Consider the following 22,704-nt stretch of genomic DNA (forward strand, 5'->3'; position numbering starts at 1 on the left):
TCAGTCTCATTGTTCAGTGGATGTCTCCTCTTATTGAGGCAGAGGAGGTGCAGGGCTGGAGGTCGGCAGCAGCTGTAAATACAATCGCTGAGAGCGGGCGGAGAGGTTTTACTGCGGGGTGATGAGAGAACCAGCGATCCCGAAAACCTCCGCCGTCCCCGAAGGATCATTAGTGTAACAGCCTGCGAAAAAGCCAAGTCATAACGGAGCTCCCAAGTACACAAGAGCCTGTCACATCTAGAGTGATTTATGCCGCTGGAGTTTTCCACCGTTTCCTACCACGCTGTGCTGTGTTTTTATTTACTCTGGATTTAGAGTCTCCAGTTCAGCTGCGTCTTTGCTTATTATGTTGATTTCTAGGTGTTAAGTTCACTCTCAGTTCCTCTGCATATAATGTCTTTTGCATCTTGCCTTTTTTTTACTAACTTAGTTTGTTTTGCAGGCTTCACTCTTCATCATTAATCATTTATTGATACTTTCAGTTATTTATTGATAGTTTTAGATACAGATTGCCAGGTGTTAATACTAAATCTTTAATATGCAATCCATTTGGCTTTTGTTAAAATCTCATTTAAGCTAAAAAGACCACATACACTCACTGTGCACTGTCTAATTATTCTAAAGCCTTGTTTTTTCTGTCTTTTTGTTATTTTCACATAAAAGAACTACATAGCACACGAGGGCTAGATGAAATATCACAATAGCCGAAGAAAAAAATGCAGCTTTAAGGCACTTTTTGGGCTTCACTTTCCATCTTCAGCCCTATAACTCAATATATCTGCTGTACGTGTCACATGTTCCTGAGAACAGCCAGGACGAAACCTTAAAAAGTGCAGAGTTAGGCCTAAAAAACGTGAAATCAAGACAAAACTTCCAACAACAGGACATGAACCCAGCTCTCCTGGTTTAACCCTTAATAGTGCACTCATTGAAATACTTGCAAATTCCAAATTTCAAGCCTTGAGAATATTGGAGGATATTACATACGGCCAGAATGTGTAAAAAAACATACAGACCCGGGGCAGGTGGGGAATTTTTTGAGAAAAAAGTTTACGAGATTAAAGTGGCAAATCTACGAGAAAAAAAGTTGCAGCTTTATGAGATTTAAAGTGGTGAATCTGCGAAAAAAAAGTTCCTTTTTTTCACTTTTTTCTTAAAGTGTAAAATTGTAAATCTGCGACTTTTTTCGAGCAGATTTGCCACTTTAACTCTCTTAAATCTGCAACTTTTTTTCTTGCAGATTTGCCACTTTAATCTAGTAAATTTGCAACTTTTTCTCGAAATATTACCCCCCCAGGTTTGTATTTCGATTCATACTTGGCAGCGATAGGCAAGTTCTCCTGGTACAAGTCACTAAAAAATACTGTTTGTACAACTGTTTTTTGCAGATTTTCTTTCTAAATTTTTCATTTTTACATTGGACGTCAAGCTCAGATGTCATGGTGTCACCGTCTGTGACGTAGTCTGATCTTTGCTGATTAGCTGGAAGAAATCCATGTGGTTCTACGACCAAACAGAGAGACATGGGGACTTCATTTAGATATCCACTGAAGTTACCAAATGTAGTTCTTCGCCCGATAAAGGGTTAAAGTCGTGGCTTGGTTGGTGCCGTCCACCAAACCCATTTCAGATCCTCATATCAATCTTTCTCCTGGCGACTGGGCTCCAATAAGCAGCTCTACTTGGAGCTTTGAAGCACCTTGACTGCTGACAGACGAGGAAACATTCACTTTCATTCACTTCCTTCTCTTAGACAGCCCCCAGCTGTGGGGGGCATGGGAAAGGAAAAGAGGCTTCATGAGGCGTTCAGGTGTCAGCTGGAAGGTCTGAGCCCACCGGGGTGAGATAGGAAGAGACACGAAACGAGCCGAGGTCTGTGAACGCAGGCGACAGGTGTCTGACTCTCCGTTTGGTCGCGGTGCTGTGAAGAACTCCACGCCGGAGCTTTGGGCGTGATCTGTGGAAATCCAGAGGTCACTTTTTTGCTGTTTTTTGCGTGTTGCTGCAGCCCCCGTTGGCTTTGTGACCATGCCAGCTTTTCACAACGAGTCGTAAAAAAAACTCTTTCATGATTGTGGGAAAACTGAGATTGGCTGAGACCAGGCTTTACTGGAGATCTGAGAGGCAGATATCAAGTCAACCCTGGCTGTTTTTTTTCTCCTACTGAGACTTTTTGAACCTCTGCTGCTGGCTTTAACCTTCCTCTTGTGTTATATTTCTGTTACTATCCATGGTGTTAGCGGGTCGGTTTTGACCCGTGTCTTAAATGATCCATAAAATACCCTCAAAACAATTATTTGTAATCCAATTTGTTTCTTACCTCTTGGTTACCTTGTTAGGCTTCCTTATCCATGAAAAGATTAGTTTTAATATACTTGGTGTGCCCCCTGGGCCTTTCTTTTGACAACATACCCCTCGTTTTCGATTAAAAAAAATGGTAAAATGAACCTCAAGAGAAGTATATAAATACATAAAAGGTTGTTTTGTTACCTGATTATTACTGAGGGGTATAGGAAGACATATCTCAAAAAATTGTTTAATTTAAAACAACCAATAAAGCCAATCAAACTAATAGAAATCAGGTACTAGTTCCAGTCTTTGTGTGCAAGATGCCGCTGGAGGCAGTATCAAAATGACCAAAAAAAGAACAAAATTACAAAAAAAACACACAAAATGACCAAAAAACACTAAATTACTTAAAAAAGACACAAAATGACAAAAAAAGACACAAAATGACAAAAATATACACAGAATTACCAAATAAAGACACAAAATTATTTTTAAAAAAGACACAAAATGACCCCAAAAAGACACAAAATTACCAAAAAAGTAATTAAAGGGACCTTCCACACACAACACGGTAAAGTGCCATTCATATAAATCTCACATTAACTTTCATATCAAGGTGGGGGCCACAAAATATCGTCATGAGGGCCGCAATTGGCCCGCGGGCCGCGAGTTTGACACCCATGGTCTACATGGTCCTCCTCAGAAACCTGCTCATCTACTATGCTGCTCCATGTCCCCTGCCTCATTTTCAGTAAAGATATGATCCAGAACTTTGCTTATTGAAAATCTTCATCTAATTTTTGCATGCTGCAAACTGGAGAGGTCCCCAGCCCTGAAATGAATTAGTCTTATGCATCGCTTTCAAATCTGGACATGTCCGTCTTTGTTTGTCTGGTTTGTTCAGCCCCTAACTGAAGCTCGGGGGGTTGGAGAGGAGCTGGCTGTCAGTGGACTGTTGGCTTATTGAGCTGACAGTGTGTTTATGATTTGAGTTTTGACACTAAATATTGTTTTATGAACTTATATTTTAACCCTTGAGAATATTGGAGGATATTACATAAAGCCAGAATGTGTAAAAAAACATTCAGACCCGGGGCAGGTGGGGACTTTTTTGAGAAAAAATTTACGAGATTAAAGTGGCAAATCTACGAGAAAAAAAGTTGCAGATTTATGAGATTTAAAGTGGTGAATCTGCAAGAAAAAAGTTCTTTTTTTCACTTTTTTCTTGTAAATCTGTGACTTTTTTTGAGCAGATTTGCCACTTTAACTCTCTTAAATCTGCAACTTTTTTTCTTGTAGAGTTGCCACTTTAATCTAATCGACTGCAGTCTTGCAGATTTTCTTTCTAAATTTTTCATTTTTACATTGGAGGTCAAGCTCAACAAAGTTAATATTATTATATTATTACCATACTGATTGGTCAGATGTCATGGTGTCTGTGACGTAGTCTGATCTTTGCTGATTAGCTGGAAGAAATCCATGTGGTTCTACGACCAAACAGTTTTGACACTAAATATTGTTTTATGAACTTATATTTTATCACTGGGTCGAAACCGACCCCTAACAACACAAAAAAGTTATAATTTTCACCGGGGCAATTTATAATTTCGTAAAATTGATTTTTGTTTTTGTTTTACTTTGTTCAAATAGAAGTTCCTGACAAGTCAAAAAGCCTTGATGCAATAAACAAAAGTTTTGTGGTACTTTTACGCATTTAAAACCTAAAAACAGGCCGGTGGCGACCCTAACTCAAGAGGAGGGTTAAGAAATTCTTCGTCTCTTTCTAGATTCTTCTCTGACTGGAGAACACATTTCACCAACGGAGCGTCTGAAAGCATCACTGGGCCGTCGTTCAGCTTTATGAACTGCTGGCACGAGAGGCTGGCTCACATTACCCACGGGGCCGTTCCGCTGGCTGACGGAAACCTCTGGGATGTCAGTTTGTAAAGGATCTTTGCCTTTATTTTGAGGGGTTAAGACAATAAGACACTTATACTGTCCCTTCCCAGGCTGAGCCTCAGCTCATCCCGTTTACTGGAAGGAATTTAACAGGCGACAGCTGGAGCCCTACGGGGCATGATCCCATCCTAAATCATTAGCAGTGATCGTCTTATTTTATACAGGCTGCTCGCTGCGTGCTCCTTCTCTCTCTAGGAAGCTGGAAATTTGCTTTTGCTATTCCTCTCCAGTCTGTTATTGCAGTTTAAAATGAATAATAAAGGCTGCAGCATGACACGATTTGGTCACCCGAGAGTCGATTAACTCTTCACATCTTAACACAGTATAAACAGAAATACTTCAGTTGAATTTAATACTTTATAATACCTTTTTTTAATACCTTCAGAATATTTTTTAATACCAAAACGACATTAATCTGCAACTGTAGCAGAAACCTTTTTAACTTACTGATTCATTTTTTAAAATCTTTTCTGTAAGTGTTATTTGTCCCCTGGATGGTGTGACCATGTAAATATCAATCAGCAACTTAGAAAGTATAGAAAATGACAGTCGCCTGCAAAAGAAGCTTTAGAACCAGTGTTTCCCAAAGGATTTTCTGAGACTAATGATGATAACGGGACCCGAACAAAGTAGGGGGGTTGTAGAAGTTTTTTGCCCTTAAATCCTAAATTTGGTGCCTCTCGCACATTCTAATGCCACTATTCCATCTTGATCATTGCATATTTTAATTATTGTAAAGGAGAAGGGTTCTTCTGTTTTTTTTCAAGGCATCTTATATTTTGACACTCTTCTTGTAAATTCTGTGGTGGACTCTGTTAACACATTCATTCATTCATTCATTCATTCAATCATGTTCTTTGATTTTTCAAGCGCATTCAACACCATCCAACCCAACATACTTAAAAACAAGCTCAGAGAGATGGGAGTGGATCTTTTCTTTATCTCCTGGATCACAGATTACCTGACAGGAAGACCACAGTATGTCAGGTTGGGGAACTGTGTTTCTGGGACATTAATGAGCAGCACAGGGGCTCCACAAGGCACTGTTCTGGCTCCACTCCTGTTCACACTGTACACAGGGGACTTCAAATACAACTCTGAGTCCTGCCACATCCAGAAGTACTCCGACGACACTGCTATTGTGGTGTGCATCAGTTACGGTGCTGCTGCTGGCACATAGTGGCGGATAGTTTGAAAATGTAATACCTCGTCAGATGACGTTTATTACTTTTTAGTACTTTTTAATGGCCTTATTTTTGGCTAATTTCATTTATTACCTCTTACTACCTTTTAAAACCCCACGGCAACCCTGTAACAGAGAGGATTTAAAAACAAAATCTGGTGGTTTGCACGGTTTTAAAGTCGCTCACAGCATGTGTGATTGACTTGAAAGTGAGCTGAACCCTGACGACCTCGGTGTAAACTTGCAACGCTGCAGCAGGTGACACATAAAGAAACTTCTTAACACAACGAGTGACCCGACTCGTCTAAGATTACAGGTGGAATTACACCTCAGAAAACTGGGCTGTAATGTTCATGCACAATGCAGAAAAAGCTGAAACTCAAGACTTATATTTTTGGGTAATTCGGCCCAAAAAAGTGTTATTTTAAATAATATTATAGCTCGGTCACAGAAAATACTCGTTTCTTTTTAGCTTGCACCTTGAAACACTGTTCCAGTTGGTTAACTAGTGATCTGATTCAGTGAGCAAAGTCTGATAAACTGCAGGTAACAATAGCAACAGTGCTTCTGCTTACTGGAAACTGGTAACAGGCCACATGTGGTGAAGAACGTGAGAAAACTTTCACAAAACCAGGTCAGAACATGAAATTGTCTCCACATTGGATGAGATGTAAAAATCCCCCTTTTTTTTTAAATCACTGAAAATAACCACTAAAATGTGACAATGATAACATTTGTGGAGAGAAATCTGCAACTCAGTAACAGAATCTTGATTCATATTTGATCAGAGCTGCATATTGTGACAGTTTAATCTAAGCTTTACTTATCTAAGCTTAATAGCCATATATGAGTAAACTTGTGATTGGCTCGCTGGTGGAAATCTGTCTGAATCTGCCAGAGCAAATAAAACACGAGCGAAGATGATTGGACTGTTTTCCAGGCTGGAAAAATTTAACTTGAAATACTTGAAACATGTCATTTTGCAACTAAAACCACTCTTTGAAACTTTAAAAACTCAATAAAATCAATTGATTGATTGTTGACTTTTGCAAAAAACAAAACAAAAAAACAATCTTTCAGCTCAACGAAAACACTGAACAAGACTATTTTTTGTGATTAAAATGTTATAATCGACTTAATCAACTGAAAACAAACTGTGACGGTCAAAACTGGAAGACTAAAACATGAACAACACCCAAAATAATGCACAATCCAGAAAAAGCTGAAACTCAAGACTTATATTTTTGGGTAATTTGGCCTAAAAAAAGTGTTGATTTAACAATATTATAACTTGGTTACAGAAAATACTTCTTTCTTATTGGCTGGAAACCAAAACACTGTTCCAGTCAGTTAACTAGTGATCCAATTCAGTGAGCAAAGTTTATTAAACTGCAGGAAACAAAAGCAACAGTACTACTGCTTTGTCCTGTCACAAAACAGACCTAACCGACTTCAACTGACTGCAAACAAACTTTCAACACAACTTCACCTTTTGACTGTGGTATAGAAAATGCATAAAAGGACTCTTTGTCGTATTATAACCTGCACAGCATTGTATGTAATGTAAACAGCTATTTACAGCCTTTACATGTCCAGTTTACCTGATCTTTTCTGACCTTTTTAACAGTTTTTTTAACCTCCAGAGAGCAAACAAACTCGTACAGATGCTCACATTCACACCGTCAACTGTTGACTCTCAGAGAATTTCCACTGCAAGATAAGCACTCAGAGATGTTTTGATTAAGAGGAGGAGGGGACAAAGTAGAAGTCATATACGTGCCAGGTGAATCAGGGATTGGAAGCAGCAATATTTTTTGATCATGAAGTTGATTTCGGAGACCTCAAGTGGAAAAAGGTAACTTGAAATACTTGAAACATGACATTTTGCAACTAAAACCACTCTTTAGAACTTTAAAAACTCAATAAAATCAATTGATTGATTGTTGATTTTTGCCAAAAACGAACAACGAAAACACTGAACAAGACTATTTTTTTGTGATCAAAATGTTATAATCAACTTAATCAACTGAAAACGCACTGTGATGATCAAAATCGGAAGACTTAAACATGAACAACACCCAAAATATTGCAAAATCCAGAAAAAGCTGAAACTCAAGACTTATATTTTTGGGTAATTTGGCCTATAAAATGTTAATTTAACGATATTATAACTTATAAACAACAACAAAAAAACAGCCAACTCCTCAGAGTACACTGAACGAGACTATTTTTTTGCAATCAAAATGTTATAATTAACTTAATCAACTGAAAACGCACTGTGACGTGATGGAGCCGAGCTTGTTCACACTGTTTGTGTGTAACGAAGCCGGAGCTCTCCAGAGAGCCATCAACTGCTGACCTGAACACAGGTCAATGACCAGGGGAGGGGCGCTGAAAGATGAGACACTGCAACGAGGGCGTGTGTGTGTGTGTGTGTGTGTGTGAGAGTGTGTGTGTAAGAAAGGGAGAGAGGAACAAACAAGGGAAGAAAGACAGATTGTAGATAAAGGGATATTGTTTGTGCCACTAAGATCTGAGATGGAGCTCTCACTTCTTAATTCCATAATACGGGTTTCGTATCAGTGTGTGTGTGTGTGTGTGTGTGTGTGTGTTTACTGTGCGCATTACTATCTCCTGACTGAACGTGCAGCAGCGTGCGCCTCAGGATGACAGATAACATCCTGACAAAGCACTGCTTGTCCTCAAACTGCCTCCCCGAGGAAAACATCACAGAGAACAACACACCTTCCCTCCAAAACAAGTGTTTTCTGTTTGTTCTGACTCACTAACAAATATGTCACCTTTACTTTGCAAGGGTATGCACTCTTGAGATGCATATACTTTTAATAAAATATATCAAAAGTCCTTGAAAAGTTTGTGAAAAGATCTCGATAAGAGGTTAAATTACTTCTTACATGGAGATTTTATGTGCTTCGATCGATAAAAAGGGGATGCATTTCGCTCTTTTCCTTCACAGGATTTGGTTTCATTTCTGCAATGAAACCGGAGCAGTGAGGCCGTTATCCAAGCGCACTATAAGAGTGGATCAGAGGGTCAGTAGGGTCACTCAGAGGAAAGCCTCGTGGTCAGTATTATGACTTCAGACAGCCTGACCGACTCTTTACTGGCTGCAACAGGAAAACTTTGGTTGTTTTGCACAACACTCGTCTAAGGAAATATGTTTTATTTGCCCTGAGTGTTGTGTGTATGTGTGTGTGTGTGTGTGTGTTTTTAGTTTTACTTTTGTTTAAGGCATGGCATGTCTCAAACTCGTGGCCCGCTTGCCAATTGCAGCCCTCGTGATGATATTTTGTGGCCCCCACCTTGATATGAAAGTTTAATGTGAGTTTTATATGAATGGCACTTTACCGTGTTGTGTGTGGAAGGTCCCTTTATTGCGCAAGCTGGAGCTTTGTTTCACTTGTTTCTATGACAACGTTTACAAAAAGAATAATAATAATATTAATAATAATAATAATAATAATAATAATAATGTATGTTTTTTTTTTAGTAATTTTGTGTCTTTTTTTAAGTAATTTTGTGGTTTCAGTCATTTTGTGTCTTTTTTTTGTAATTTTGTGTCTTTTTTTTGTCATTTTGTGTCTTTTTGAAGTAATTTAGTTTTTTTCTGTCATTTTGTATTTTTTTTTAGTAATTTTGTGTCTTTTTGTGTCTTTTTCTGTCATTTTGTGTCTTTTTTTTAGTAATTATGTGTCTTTTTTTGGTCATTTTGTGTCTTTTTTAAGTAATTTAGTTTTTTTTCTGTCATTTTGTGTCTGTTTTTAGTAATTTTGTGGTTTTTTTTTGGTCATTTTGATACTACCTCCAGCGAACCACAGGTAATTTGAGTTTGAGACCCCCTGGTTTAAGGTGTTTGAGAAAATGGAGAGTTAGAGAGGCAAAGCAAAACTTTCCATCTTATCAGGTAAACTTGCCAGTGCCATATATAAAAGATATTTCAACATAATTCCAAAATCTAAACACGGGGGCAAGTATCAACGAGAGCAGTCCAAAATTCCTCTGAACAGATCTACAACTAATCCCAGCAGCCGGCAACCAACTGGATGGAAAACTTAAAACAGGCCTATTGGGTGAAGAACATGAGAAAACTTGTATGTTTTATCCCGTGTATTCATCATAAAACCACGTCAGAACATGAATATCTTTCCACATTGAATCAGATTTTAAAAAATCATCATGAAGATAAAAAAAATGAAAATAACCACTAAAATGTGACAATGATAACATTTGTGGTGAGAAAAAAAGCAGCTCAGTATCAGAAACTGGATTCATGTTTGATCAAAGCTGCATATTCTAACAGTTTAATCTGAGCTTTACCTATCTAAACTTGTGATTGGCTCACTGGAGGACACCGTCTGAATCTGCCAGAGCAAATAAAACACGATTTTAGAAGATTTTTACTGTTTTCCAGGCTGGGAGACCTCAACTTGAATAATTCTGCAACGAAAACCTGTCTTAAAAACTTAAAAAACCTAGTAATGTAATTGAATTTTGCCAAAAAGTGAACAGCCAACTCCTCAGAGTGTCTTTTAGTTCAACAAAAACACTGAACAAGACTTTTTTTGGCGATTAAAACGTTACAATCAACTTTTATGAACTGGAAACGAACTGTCATTTTCTCATAGACTTCTATACAACCAAGACTTCTTTCTGCAGCAAGTGGGATATTAAATTAAAATAAACAAAAAATAAAAATAAACAGGAAACAAAACTGAATAAAAGTAGAAAACTAAAAATAAACAGAAAAAAATAAAAGAAAAATATTCAGGAAAAGAAAAATAAACACAACATGAACAGAAAAATGAACTGAAAAAAAGAAAAATAAACAAAAAAAATTAAATAAACAGAAAAATAACAGAAAAAGTAGATAAGATAAAATGAGAATAAGATCAGATAAGCCTGGTCTTGATCCCAAAGTGGGGAAATTCAGTCATGAATGCTGAAAAAATGAGCTAATGCTTGCACTTGGTTATTGCAGTCAAAATGCATGGACGCCACCTTAAAATAAATAAATATCCTGTTTGTTCTGCTTTGGCTTCACTTTCCCTGAGTCCATCTTTGGTCCTATAACACAATATATCTGCTGTACGTGTCACAAGTTCCTGAGAACAGCCAGGACGAAACCTTAAAACGTCTTTATAAGTACATCGAAGCACTATTTCCTCTGACTTACGACCTGGATGACATTTTACATGCATTTAACACCATTTTAAGGCCTTTTGTAATTAAACTACATCACTGTCAGACGTGTTTAACAGCCTGCAGACAGCGCGCTGAGAGCCTGCTGAGTGTCGGGGTCGGATGATTTAAAAACGCCTCCGGGCCGCTGAGGTAAAGGCCAGCCGGGCTGACGGAGCGACGACGTGCTGCAAGAATGCAATATCACTTTCCTGCAGTAAGTAGAATAAAGTGTGACGGCGGTGAGGAGAGCCAGAGCATCCTAAAGATCTCGCTGCACGGCAGAGGTGACGGCCGGATCCACACTGTGGCTTTTCCATTTCCTTTCTTCTCCTGTTTGCCTGATACTTTAGCTCTTTTCCATTGTCCTTTTTTTCCCCTTTTTAATGGTTTTTCGGGGGGCCGGAGCACGCATAATGACAATACCATGCATGTGCAGGCGAGGTATTTGAAATGTTTATTTTCCCGTTTTGCCTGCTGTTCGTGATGTGATATTTCTATTTCTCTTTTCAACCATATAAAGAGCCACAGGAACTAGACTCAGGATGTAAATCATTTCATTTATGTTTGCATTTCCACTTCATGTTCAAAATTAAAACAGTGGTTTTATTTATGATATCAATGTGATGTTTGAACAGATGTTGGAAAGGAGCAGAAAGAGACGCCAGAAGAGAAAACTGTCACCAGAAGTAGTAATTATGTCTTCAGTGGGGTTTTTTTTATGCTTCTTTATCCAAAGAATTAGTAAATCAATCAGAAAGTTTATTTTTTATTTATCTTGTTTGTGTTTTTTCTCTGCACAAAGGCAGTTTTAATATTATTACTATTAAAAGTAATATTGATAAAGATAAGATAGAAGAAAATTAAACATAAAAATAAAAATAAACATAAAAATAAGCAGTAAAATAAAATAAACAGAAAAATAAAAAAACATAAAAATAAAAATAAACAGGAAACATTTTTGAAAAATAGAAAAAATAAATCAAAAATAAGCAGAAAAATAAAAAATAAACAGAAAATGAACTGAAAAATAAACAAAAAAACTGGATAAAATGAAAAAATGGACAGAACAAATCAAAATAAACTGAAAAATAAAAATAAACTGAAAACATTTAAATAAACTGAATAAATAAAAACAAACTGAAAAAATAAAAATACACAGAATAACACTCAAAACAATGTCCACAGTGCCAAAGATACTCCTTGCTACACATCTATTCTGATTGAAACCTTTTGGTAGCAACTTGTCACACCCTATCATCTATTTCACACTAAAATAGAAATAAACTGAAAAATAAAATAAAAATAAATAGAAAAATAAAAAAAGTGAAAGATAAGATATGACGAGATAAGACTTCAGTCATGAATGATGAAAATGAGCTAAAACTTGCACTTGGTTCTTGCAGTCAAAATGCACAGAAAACACCTTAAAATATCGTTGAGTTTAATGGAAAAGTTCCTCATGTCATGAAGGAAGTATTTCTCTTTTTCTGTCATCAAAATGACCACCACCGGTCTGCATTGCCTTATTTTCCTGTTATGTCTTTGTTGGGACGCATCACCGTTTACACTACAAAATATATGTAGACAAATGTTTTCTAGAGCACCTCGACAAGTGGTTTGAGTGATCTGATCATAATGGATTTTAAAACCAAATATAAAGACATGATAAGACTCTGAATGATGAAATGAGCGAAAACTTGCACTTGGTTCTTGCAGTCATTATGCATTGAAAACACCTTAAAATATCCTTGAGTTCATGGAGCGGTTCCTTGGGTCATGAGGGAATATTCCTCTGTTCTGAAGTGTCTTTTAAGCTTCACAGAGGTTGAACTTAACCCTGATTATGCAGATGTTGTAATCCAACTGGCGGCTATCTAATTTTCAGACTGTTCTTGTACTCACCACGTGGAAGACCTCGGCGTCCTGACCGGTGGTGAGGACCATCTGGGGCTGGAGGCCGGACTGGAGGAAGAGGCCGTGAGCCGACACCGTGCAGCCTCCGCTACATGAGGGAGGAAGAGGAGGAGGAGGAGGAGGAGGAGAAGGAGGGAATGATAGCTTTAGCATCAGACAGAAACACAGGAGATCCCCAGCGGGAGGGACCTGCTGTTAGCGTTAGCAGTTTAGCCACTCATCACCTCCTACTCATTTCCTCCTGCTGTAAAACTGAAGCATTAATCTGTCTCGCCTCATCCACAGAGCTTCTCAGTCACGCTCTCCCTCACTTCCCTCTGCTGGAACCCGTTTTAGGTGAGGAAACATGCAAGAGATCACGTTCAAAGGGAATTTATCAAGTTGACTATGATAAATAATGATATCCAAACCACTTCTCAAAAAAATAGCAAGAAATTCTCACAATGTTACAAGATATCGCAGGATCAAAATATCGCAAAATCCATCTAATCACTTGTAGGAGGCATGTGCACTTTTTTTTTTTTTTTTTACTAATTAATTGTTTATTGCATTACTTGAAAATTCTGTCTAAATTATATATTATTAAGTGAGAGAAAGTTGAGATAAGATTAACTTTCAGTCGATCTAATCAATTAATCGACTCATTGCTGCAGCTCTATTTTCAGAGTATTTCCATCTTCACTTATATTGGGTATTAAAAAGAAACAGAAAATGAAACAATAAAATGAAAACAAAAAATAAACAGAAAAAAAATTTAAATATTGAGAAAAATAAAAAAACAGAAAAATAAAAATAAACAGAAAAAAAATATTGAGAAAAATAAAAATAAACAGAAAATTAACTGAAAAAAGAAAAATAAAGAAAAATCAACTGAAAAATTAACAGAAAGAGTAAAATAAAAATAATAGATAAGATAAGATGAGAATAAGATCAGATAAGACTTATTTTTATCCCATTCTCTTTGTCACTGTCTAATAAAGCATGAACATGCCCAAAATATAATCTTAAAAAGGTTAGAAATGACAGGAGTGGAGCTGGCATGTGCTGCCTTTGTTGAGGGTGAAAGGAGTAATAAAATTTGCAGTCTTGGTTTGGACCACAGAGTCTTCCAGGTGTCGTTTTTTAAATCTCACAAGTGTAGAGTACAACATGATTGCTAGATGCCTTCATTTGTGATGTAAAAACTCAGAAAACTCGATCTTTGCTCTGCTTTTTGCAGTGTAATATTTGTGTTCTTTGTGAAACTACTGGTGAGAAAAAACAACAGCGACTGGCATGCAACACAAATATGGAATCTATATAATGTGGCTCTAACCTGACGAAGGAGCGTGAGGGCTGGATGCTGCTGATGATCGGGTCTGGGTTGTAGGAGAACGGCAAAGGCGCCAGGCGCTCCACAGAATCCACCGTCAGCTTCACAGGCTGCTTGGAGTTGACGGCGTGAGGAGGCGTCTTACAGGTCAGCATGGTGGAGGACAGGCTGGTGGAGCAGGACACACACACAGATACTGGTGTGTTAGTGTGTACAGTGGTGGTCATTGTCCCTGTTCAGGCATTAGTCCTGCAGACAATTACTGATAGAGCGGGAGAGGAGAAGGACCTTCGACCTTTAAGAAGTCCTACAGTTCCCATAAAAAGACAGTAGAAACCAAGAAAATATAACAGCAACTTAGCATGCAAGCTTGATTTAATGTTCAGTGTGTAATTTCTGCTTATTTTCTGCTTTTTCTGCTTCTCTCACACTCAAAAAAATAATACAGGATCAAAATGACAAAAAAAAGGCAGAAAATGACTAAAAAAAGACACAAAATGACAAAAAAATACAAAAAATTACTGAAAAAACACTAAATTACTTTAAAAAGACAGAAAATGTCCAACAAAAGATACAAAATTATTAAAAAAAAGACACAAAATTATTAAAAAAGACACAAAATTATAACAAAAAGACAAAATTACCAAAAAAAAAAGACACAAAATTACCAAAAAAAGTAATTAAAGGGACCTTCCACACACAACACGAGGGCCGCAATTGGCTGGAGGGACGCGACTTTGAGACCCATGTGTTACGAAGAGAATGAGAGGGACAGAAGAGAAATGATAATAAAGAAACTGACCTCTGGATCTTGCAGACGGCTCTCCCGATCATCACCTCTCTCTTGTTGCCCGTGTCCAGGAAGGCTCCTCTGATGGTCAGCATGGTGTTTCCAGACTTGGGCCCGAACGTGGGGAAGATTTCATGGATCACAGGATCCTGGAGGCAGAGACCACAGGACACTCAATAACTCTCTCTAATGTTTAGATACTACTGCTCTGCTTAAAACTCTTAAACCTTAAAACAAGGTTGAAGACTCTCCTGTTTACAGCTGCTTTTTACTAATTATACGTTTTTTAACTATATCACTCCATATGTGTATGTATATATGCAGTCATGGAAAAAATGATTAGACCACCCTTATTTTCTTCAAATTCTTGTTCATTTTAATGGCTGGTACAACTAAAGGTACATTAGTTTTGACAAAAATAGCTGATAAGAGTTTAATTTAAGAGCTGATATCTAGACATTTTCCATGGTTTTCTTGATAATGATTTTGGTTATTATCAATAATTTATCTAATCATTTTTTTTCCATGACGTATAATGACGTGTGTGCAATATTTAGAACAATTCGCTCTGTACGTTGAGCACCGAAACGTTCATATGTGTCGTATTGACAAACGGTGTATTTTGTCATTTGGGTTGGAGATCTTGTTTTTGTTTTAATCATCTTTAAAAGTCCTCTTTCAATGTGTTTTCTCCTGATGCTTTTGATCACACTTTTGCACTCTGAATTTCCTCGTTGCTGAAATGTGTTCTATAAAATAAACTTGCCTTGCCTTAAATAAGTTAAACTGTCCTTTCTAGAGGTCGACCGATATATCGGCCGGCCGATATATCAGGCCGATATTTGCGTTTTTTACTTGTATCGGCATCGGCCGATACGTGCGTGCGTTCACCGATCAATTAGCCCATTTCATCAAATATGTGGATCATCTGAGGCGCCACCATCTCAAGGCCTAGAACAACGTACACATTGTTTGCTATCCAGCTGTTAATATGTTTTGTTTGTTTTGTTAATAAATGTTTCTTTTTTTTGTTTAACTTGAGACTTGTGTAACATTTGTTATCATTGTGTCATTTTTCTCATGTAAATGGAGGGAGAAAAGGCAATATTGCCTTCAAGAATCGGCCCAAAAAAAGGCAGCAGCACATATCGGGGAACGGTTAAGACTGATGTCAAAATAATCGGTATCAACCGTAAAAAACCTGTATCGGTCGACCACTAGTCCTTTCTGACTCTTGCAAAATACACAGATTTTTCACAAAGTGCAACCAAAAAGTAAAAGAAAAAACCCTCATTCTTACCACAAAGGTGAAGCCCTCGATGGCGGTGACTTTGTGTCCACTGGTGACCTTAACCGTGGTTCCTGACGGGGTGAAGTTCCCACTGATCACCGGGGAACACTGCATCTCAGTCCACCTAAACCCCCCCACACAGCACACAGAGCGGCCATTATACCCAGCATTTATCCTAATTCAATGATGATCTTCTGCCCCGCACAAAGAGGCGATCTTCATCTGCGATCGGGTGGGCGGTGTTTTATTTTTTTCCCCCTCGTCCAATTTGTAACGAGGGCTGTTTGTAGCCAAAGAGGCTTTTGAGTGGGACATGGCCCCAGTGGATCTGGGTGAGTGGAAAGTCTGGATGCAGCGATTTTTCCCAGCAATTTTTGAGTTAGGGGAGTCATGTGTTGAATGTGGCGGGCTGCAGGGGAGGAGGGGGGCTTCTTAACATTCTTCCTTCAACACAATAACCCCCATTAAACTGCTGCTCTGCCCCGACGAGACGCCAGTGTACGGGTCCCTTTATCTCGTAAACACACACCACTTAACACACACTCTGTCTCTCTCTGCCTCTCAAAGGTGGCTTTTCAGATACTGTGCAGGAAACAGTGCTCATTTCAGACAAAGTATGCCGGTTTAACATGCACGCTGACGTAGAGAAACTAGGACATCAACAACAACTTTCCACACATAAAGGTTATTATAGTTAACCAACACATACGAATGTGTAAAAAAACATACAGATCCAGGGGAGGAGGGTAATATTTTGAGAAATAAATTTCGAGATTAAAGTGTCAAATCTTTGGTGAAGTGGTGAATCTGCAAGAAAAAAGTAGCTTTTTCCCACTTTTTTCTTGTAAATCTGCGACTTTCTTTGCACAGATTTGCCACTTTAAATCTCTTCAATCTGCAACTTTTTTTCTTGTAGATTTGCCACTTTAACCTAGTAGATTTTAAAAATCCATGTGGTTCTCCGACCTCACAGAGAGACATGGGGACCTGAATTTGGATATCTGCTGAAGTAACCAAATAAATACCAAAGAACCAAAGAAATAAAAACGAGAGTTTAAAAAAACCCGATAACTAACTGAAACTGTATTATGTGGTTACAAAACTGACTAAATTATAGGGAAAATGTCCTTCGTTTTCATCTTTGTCAACTTTTTTCATACGTAAACCTTTTTGGTTGATATGAAACCTATTTCATCTACCTGGTTTTATGACTTAATAAACTTATTGGGGCTGAGATGGATCAGACAAAGGAAATAAAAGCAACATTGTTGTTATTGTGTTAACTAAAATTAAGCATTTTTTCAAAAAATAAAAACTAATTAAAACTAGCAAACACACTCTTAAAATGAATTAAAATTAACTGAATTTGAAAACAAAAAATCACAACGAAATTAAAGCTACAACTAATGAAAAGGAGAATGAATAAAATGAAAATGAAAAGGAGTAAAGAGTCACCTGTTGAGGTTGTCTTGTCTGGACAGTTTGCAGGGCGCTCCTGCCACCTCCACGCTCACCACCGCCGACTTGAAGCTGAGATCCGTCTTGACGAAGCCAAAGTTCTGCCCGCACAACGTCACCACGGTGGAGCCTCGAATTGGTCCCGAGGTCGGAAAAACCTGATGCATGCAAAAGGAATATTAATATTGCCATTGCAAGAGTTTCTCCAACTAAGTAGACCTGCTGAAACTGCAGTGCTTTCTTATGTGTTTTGTGCTCTGATCAAAAGTGTCCTTGTGCTGTAAAGCAACACAAAGTGAACAAATTCAGTCTTATTGGTCAGAAAGTTTCGAAATACAGAACAGAGTCTGGGGGAATTTATTCCCATAAAGCTCAATTATTTCCTTAGATTAGATGGACAGCTGATATAATCAATGTATCTGATGAAGCTGGATTTAGTTTCTGAAAGGGTTTGAGAGCTAAAAGTAGAAAGAAGTAGACTTAGTTTTGGGAGAAATATATGTGATATGATATCTGCAGGAACTAATCAACTTTATTTAGGCTTTAATGTCAACAATCGTGCAAATAAGTGATACAGATTTGTATCATGACATTTAATTTGAAGATAACATCTACCCAGGGGTCTCAAACTCAAATTACCTGGGGGCCGCTGGAGGCAGTATCAAAATGACCAAAAAAAGACACAAAATTACTAAAAAAACACAAAATTACCTAAAAAAAGACACAGAATGACCAAACAAATTACACAGAATTACCAAAAAAGACAAAATTGTTAAAAAAGATCCAAAAAAGACACAAAATTACCAAAAAAAGACACAAAATGACAGAAAAAAAACTAAATTACTTAAAGAAGAAACAAAATGACCAAAAAAAGACACAGAATTACCAAAAAAGACACAAAATTATTTAAAAAAGACACAAAATTACCAAAAAAAGTAATTAAAGGGACCTTTCACACACAACACGGTAAAGTGCCATTTATATAAAACTCACATTAAACTTTCATATCAAGGTGGGGGCCACAAAATATCGTCACGAGGGCCGCAATTTGCCCGCGGGCCTTAAGTTTGAGACCCCTGCATTAAACCATTTTGTTGCATTGAGGGTGGTGGAGGTGTCTTGGTGTTGTTGTTTTTATATGGAGACAGTCTGACAGCATGAGGTGCAACATTAAAGTGAGAAAGAATGAACACCAGCCACACTGAGCTCAGTAAAGTCTCACAGCGTCAGAGCTCCGTTAAAGAGGACAGTAAAGAGCTGTGACCTTCACACTGAGACAAAGACGGTGCAGGTTGTGGCTTCAACAGAGAAACTATATTAGTTGCTTTTTAAAGGAGAGGAGTGAGAAAGAGTCCATGATGTGATCACATGACCTGTGTCCCTGCAAACTGAGTCAGCAGTCGGCTGAAAAGTTCCCCACGTTTACTTTTAGGTTCAGGTTGTTTGCAGAGTGTTGAAACCAGCAGAGAGCCGAACAATGAAGAATGGATACGTTCAAACACACAAGAAGGAAATAGAGTTGGAAAAAAAAAATCCTCCCTGCCGTTATGTTTTCTGTTCCAATAATAGATTTTGCAGGAAAAATAGAGAACGTGGCACATGAAGAACGAGTTAAAGAATCAATGCAGTGCTCCAGATTACAAACTTTTTCTTTTTACTTTGAGTACTTACTGCAGCTGCACTTACGAACTACAAACTGGGACTATTTCATCACATTGCAGCTTGTACTTTGACCCTCATGTGCTGCACAGACGATTGTGGGTCAGAAAAGCCAGAAAAAGGACGCTGACTTGCACACTGCAAAATATAACAAGCTGCAGAAGAATCCTGGTATTTTGGGCTTTTGATACTTAATTTGACATACTAATTATTTGGTTATTTTAAATATTTTTCTGGCATACATGAGCCCACAGACTATACTTAGCATGGTAAGAGAAACAAAATGTCTAATGATTGGTTTAAAATCCCAAAATCTGGTATGGAGCTTCTTTGGGAAAGTATCTAATAGACAGAACAACTATGACATTTTTAGATCACATCAAAAAATCACACTGTTATCAATAAGTTAAAAAAAAATCTATATATATTTCTATAATTTAAATAGGACATTTTTAAGAAACCCAAGGACACTTACACAAAAAATAAAAAAAATTTAAAAGTAAAAGAATAATGAATAATAATAATAAAAATAATTTAATAAAACAATGTAGTTTCTGAGATTTTCTTATCATACTATATTTAATCTGTCCTAAAATAATAAAATATCTAGAAAAAATTAACCAGAAGACTAAATTTGGTTTGACAAGAAAAACTCACTTCTCAGACAAAATTGATTGATTTTGAACATTTCTTCACATTTGTTTCAGTCATAAATAAGTTAACAGTGCTGAATCCCCCCTCATCATCACCCTGCTGACTTGTTGCCGTGGTTACCTTGGTGAGGACGGGCGTGCAGTAGTCCTGGGTCCAGGCGGAGGAAGAGGAGGAGGAGGAGGGACACTGCTCGGCTCGGGTGCAGCGTCCATCACACCAGCCGCACCCGGTAACCCGCGACGACACCAAGCACGCCGTACAGGAGGTCATCTGAGCGCAGCCCGGCCCGCTCAGAGGGACTTTAGTGATCTGGGAGAGGAAGATGGAAGGAGTCGGATGAGTTTCTTCACACCAAAACAGAAGATTTCCCCTCAGACAGAAAGAGTGTTTGGGAGCCTCGAGGAACATTATTCTGTTTTATCTGTTGGCTCGGCTCCACGTTCATGGTTTATTATTATTATAATAGCTTTCAGTAAAAGTGTTTTTCTGAGAAAGGTCTTTAAGACAATCAAGACAATTTTCCACTGTAGACATTTTGAATTGCCAAAGCGAGAAAAACACAAGTGCAACACTACTTATGATGTGTCAGCACAATATGAACAGTGAGATTTCATATTAATTATCAGGACTCTTGCTCTAGTATTGCAATGTAGCTATTATTAAGTAGTTAATCAATTATTTAAATATGTTTGGCAAGTTATAAGGTCTGGGGCTGGTTTAAAAAGCAACCCTGAATAATAATAATAATAATAATAATAATAATTGAAACAATAAAAATAAAAATATTAATAATAATTGAAACAATAAAAATAAAAATAAATAAATAGGTCAAATAAAATAAAAATAATTGAAATCATAATTGAAATAACAATAACAAAAATAATAAACTGATATTAATATTTCTGAATTTCTGATCTTTGCACTAATTTGAACAGCTCTGTACAATCTTAACCTACTGAATGTGAAGAATAGCAACATGTTTTCCACATGGCACAACATTTTACTCAAACTTCGCCCAATTTTGCTGCAATGAAAAAGGAAATGGTTTGGCTCTGTAATTACTATTTCAATCATCTATATAAATTCTACAAAGAAATACGAATTCAGTGCTTTTACTTTAAAATAGCAGTTTTTCATGTAGTGCATTACTTAGTGATTGTTTTTTATTATGTGTCCTCAGTTTTGTATGTAAATTGAATCATTCGTTCCATGTAATATTTGAGGGACATCAGTGAATCTGCAATTTACTTGTGTATTTTCATAAAAAATGAGTGATTCTATTAAATAAATATTACTTAGACCCAGACTTACAGCCTGAGTAAAGATTACAAACACTTTCTGTGTGGAAAAACTTGCCTAGCTTTTTTTTTAAGTAAATGTCACTCCAATTTTTTCAATGTAACTAGCATAGGTAAGCACCACCCCTTTCCCCATTAAAGAACATGAGACTGCAGAGCTGTGTGCAGCCACAGAAAAAATATTGTGAGAATTAAGTCAAAAAAGAAAAGAAAACTAAGTAGAAAGAGCACTGCACATAAATCAAATTGCAGTAATGAAATTGAGGTACTTCTGCAGGAAACGTCATATTTAATCAGTGTTAAAATGTCACTGCAATTTCTTTCAGTGTGAGAAAAGGACCAAAAAGTGCAATTGTATTATTTATACTGGTGCATTTGTGTGTTTCCTGGCCCACCTTGTTCCCTGTGGCCACTAGCAGAGCTCCTCCCGAGCCGTCAGCGTCCATCAGCGCCACGCTGGACGAGACGGGCCTCGAGTCCAGACGGATGTTGACATGAGGAGAGGCGTATCTGGAGAACTGCACCTGAAAGAAGCAGGACAATTCATTATAATCTTCTTAAAAGGGCTTTTGTTAAGTGTAACAATGCTGTTATCACCCCTTCACACTTTACAGTATCATTAGTTGATTCTGGCTGTTAGTTAGGTTTGTTGTAAAAGAACAAGAAGCCAGCAAGGTGGAGATAAGATCAGCTAACAGGAAACCAGATATTACTCAAAATACTTTAACCCTTTGATGCACAACATGGGTCTAAAGTGACCCGACAAAGTTTTTATGTTCTTTATCTTTGCAATAAATTATTTTCATCATTCAGTATTCCAGGTTTTCCTCAATTAGTTTGTTTTTGATCATCATACATCCTAATTTTTATGTTTAATAAAATTCCTTTTTGTGTCACGACACTTCTAATGTACAACATAGGTCAAAAATGACCCATATCCATTTTTTAGCTAAGTAGCTTGTTAAGCTAACTACTTAGCTAACTTCTTGGCTGAGTAGTTAGCTTAGCAAGCTACTTTACCAAGTAGTTAGCTATGTAATAACACAAAAACTGTTTTTCTTCATGAAGTATGAGAGGCAAAATGGAAATAATGATCTGTTGTTATCAAAAACAAGATATTTAAAGAATACTTGGAATATTCAATCACAAAATAAGTTAAAGAAAAGTCACAGATTTAAGAGATTTAAAGTGGCAATTCTGCGCGAAAAAAGTCGCAGATTTACGAGAAAAAAGGGAAAAAAAACCCACTTTTTTTTTGCAGATTCACCACTTTAAATCTCATAAATCTGCATATTTTTTCCTTGTAGATTTGTCACTTTAATCTAATAAACTTTTTTTCTCAAAATATTACCCCCATCCCCAAGGTCCGTATGTTTTTTTTACACATTCTAGCAGTATGTAATATCCTCCAATATTCTCTAGGAATGAAATTTGGAATTTGGAAGTATTTCAATGAGAGCCCTATTAAGGGTTAAAACATGGCGGTCAGCTGAGGACGCCTGGTTGGGAGGAGGGATTCTTTTCACTCATCACTGTTTTTCCATCGTTGCCATGTTTCTTTGGAACGCTTCACAACGTTGTTCACTGATACGACCATAAATTAAATACAGAGGAAATATTATATGGCGTTTGGAAGATACAACAATAGATCCTCAGCATCACCTGAGGACAAAACAAAGCCTGGAGGATGAAAGA

At 37.3% G+C, this 22,704-nt stretch overlaps 1 protein-coding gene across 1 annotated transcript in view; it reads right to left on the reverse strand.

Annotated features, from left to right (window-relative positions):
* met (MET proto-oncogene, receptor tyrosine kinase) overlaps positions 1 to 22,704 on the reverse strand; it is a 77,301-nt gene that overhangs the window by 45,694 nt on the left and 8,903 nt on the right. The window contains exons 2-8 of the mRNA XM_059335793.1: positions 21,405 to 21,533; positions 19,832 to 20,020; positions 17,396 to 17,556; positions 15,950 to 16,064; positions 14,662 to 14,798; positions 13,863 to 14,027; positions 12,536 to 12,635 (exon numbers count right to left, since the gene is read on the reverse strand). Coding sequence (XP_059191776.1) covers positions 12,536 to 12,635; positions 13,863 to 14,027; positions 14,662 to 14,798; positions 15,950 to 16,064; positions 17,396 to 17,556; positions 19,832 to 20,020; positions 21,405 to 21,533 — 996 coding nt within the window. The remainder of the gene's footprint in view (positions 1 to 12,535; positions 12,636 to 13,862; positions 14,028 to 14,661; positions 14,799 to 15,949; positions 16,065 to 17,395; positions 17,557 to 19,831; positions 20,021 to 21,404; positions 21,534 to 22,704) is intronic.

The sequence above is a fragment of the Centropristis striata genome, chromosome 6, assembly GCF_030273125.1.
Source record: "Centropristis striata isolate RG_2023a ecotype Rhode Island chromosome 6, C.striata_1.0, whole genome shotgun sequence".
Taxonomy (NCBI): domain Eukaryota; kingdom Metazoa; phylum Chordata; class Actinopteri; order Perciformes; family Serranidae; genus Centropristis; species Centropristis striata.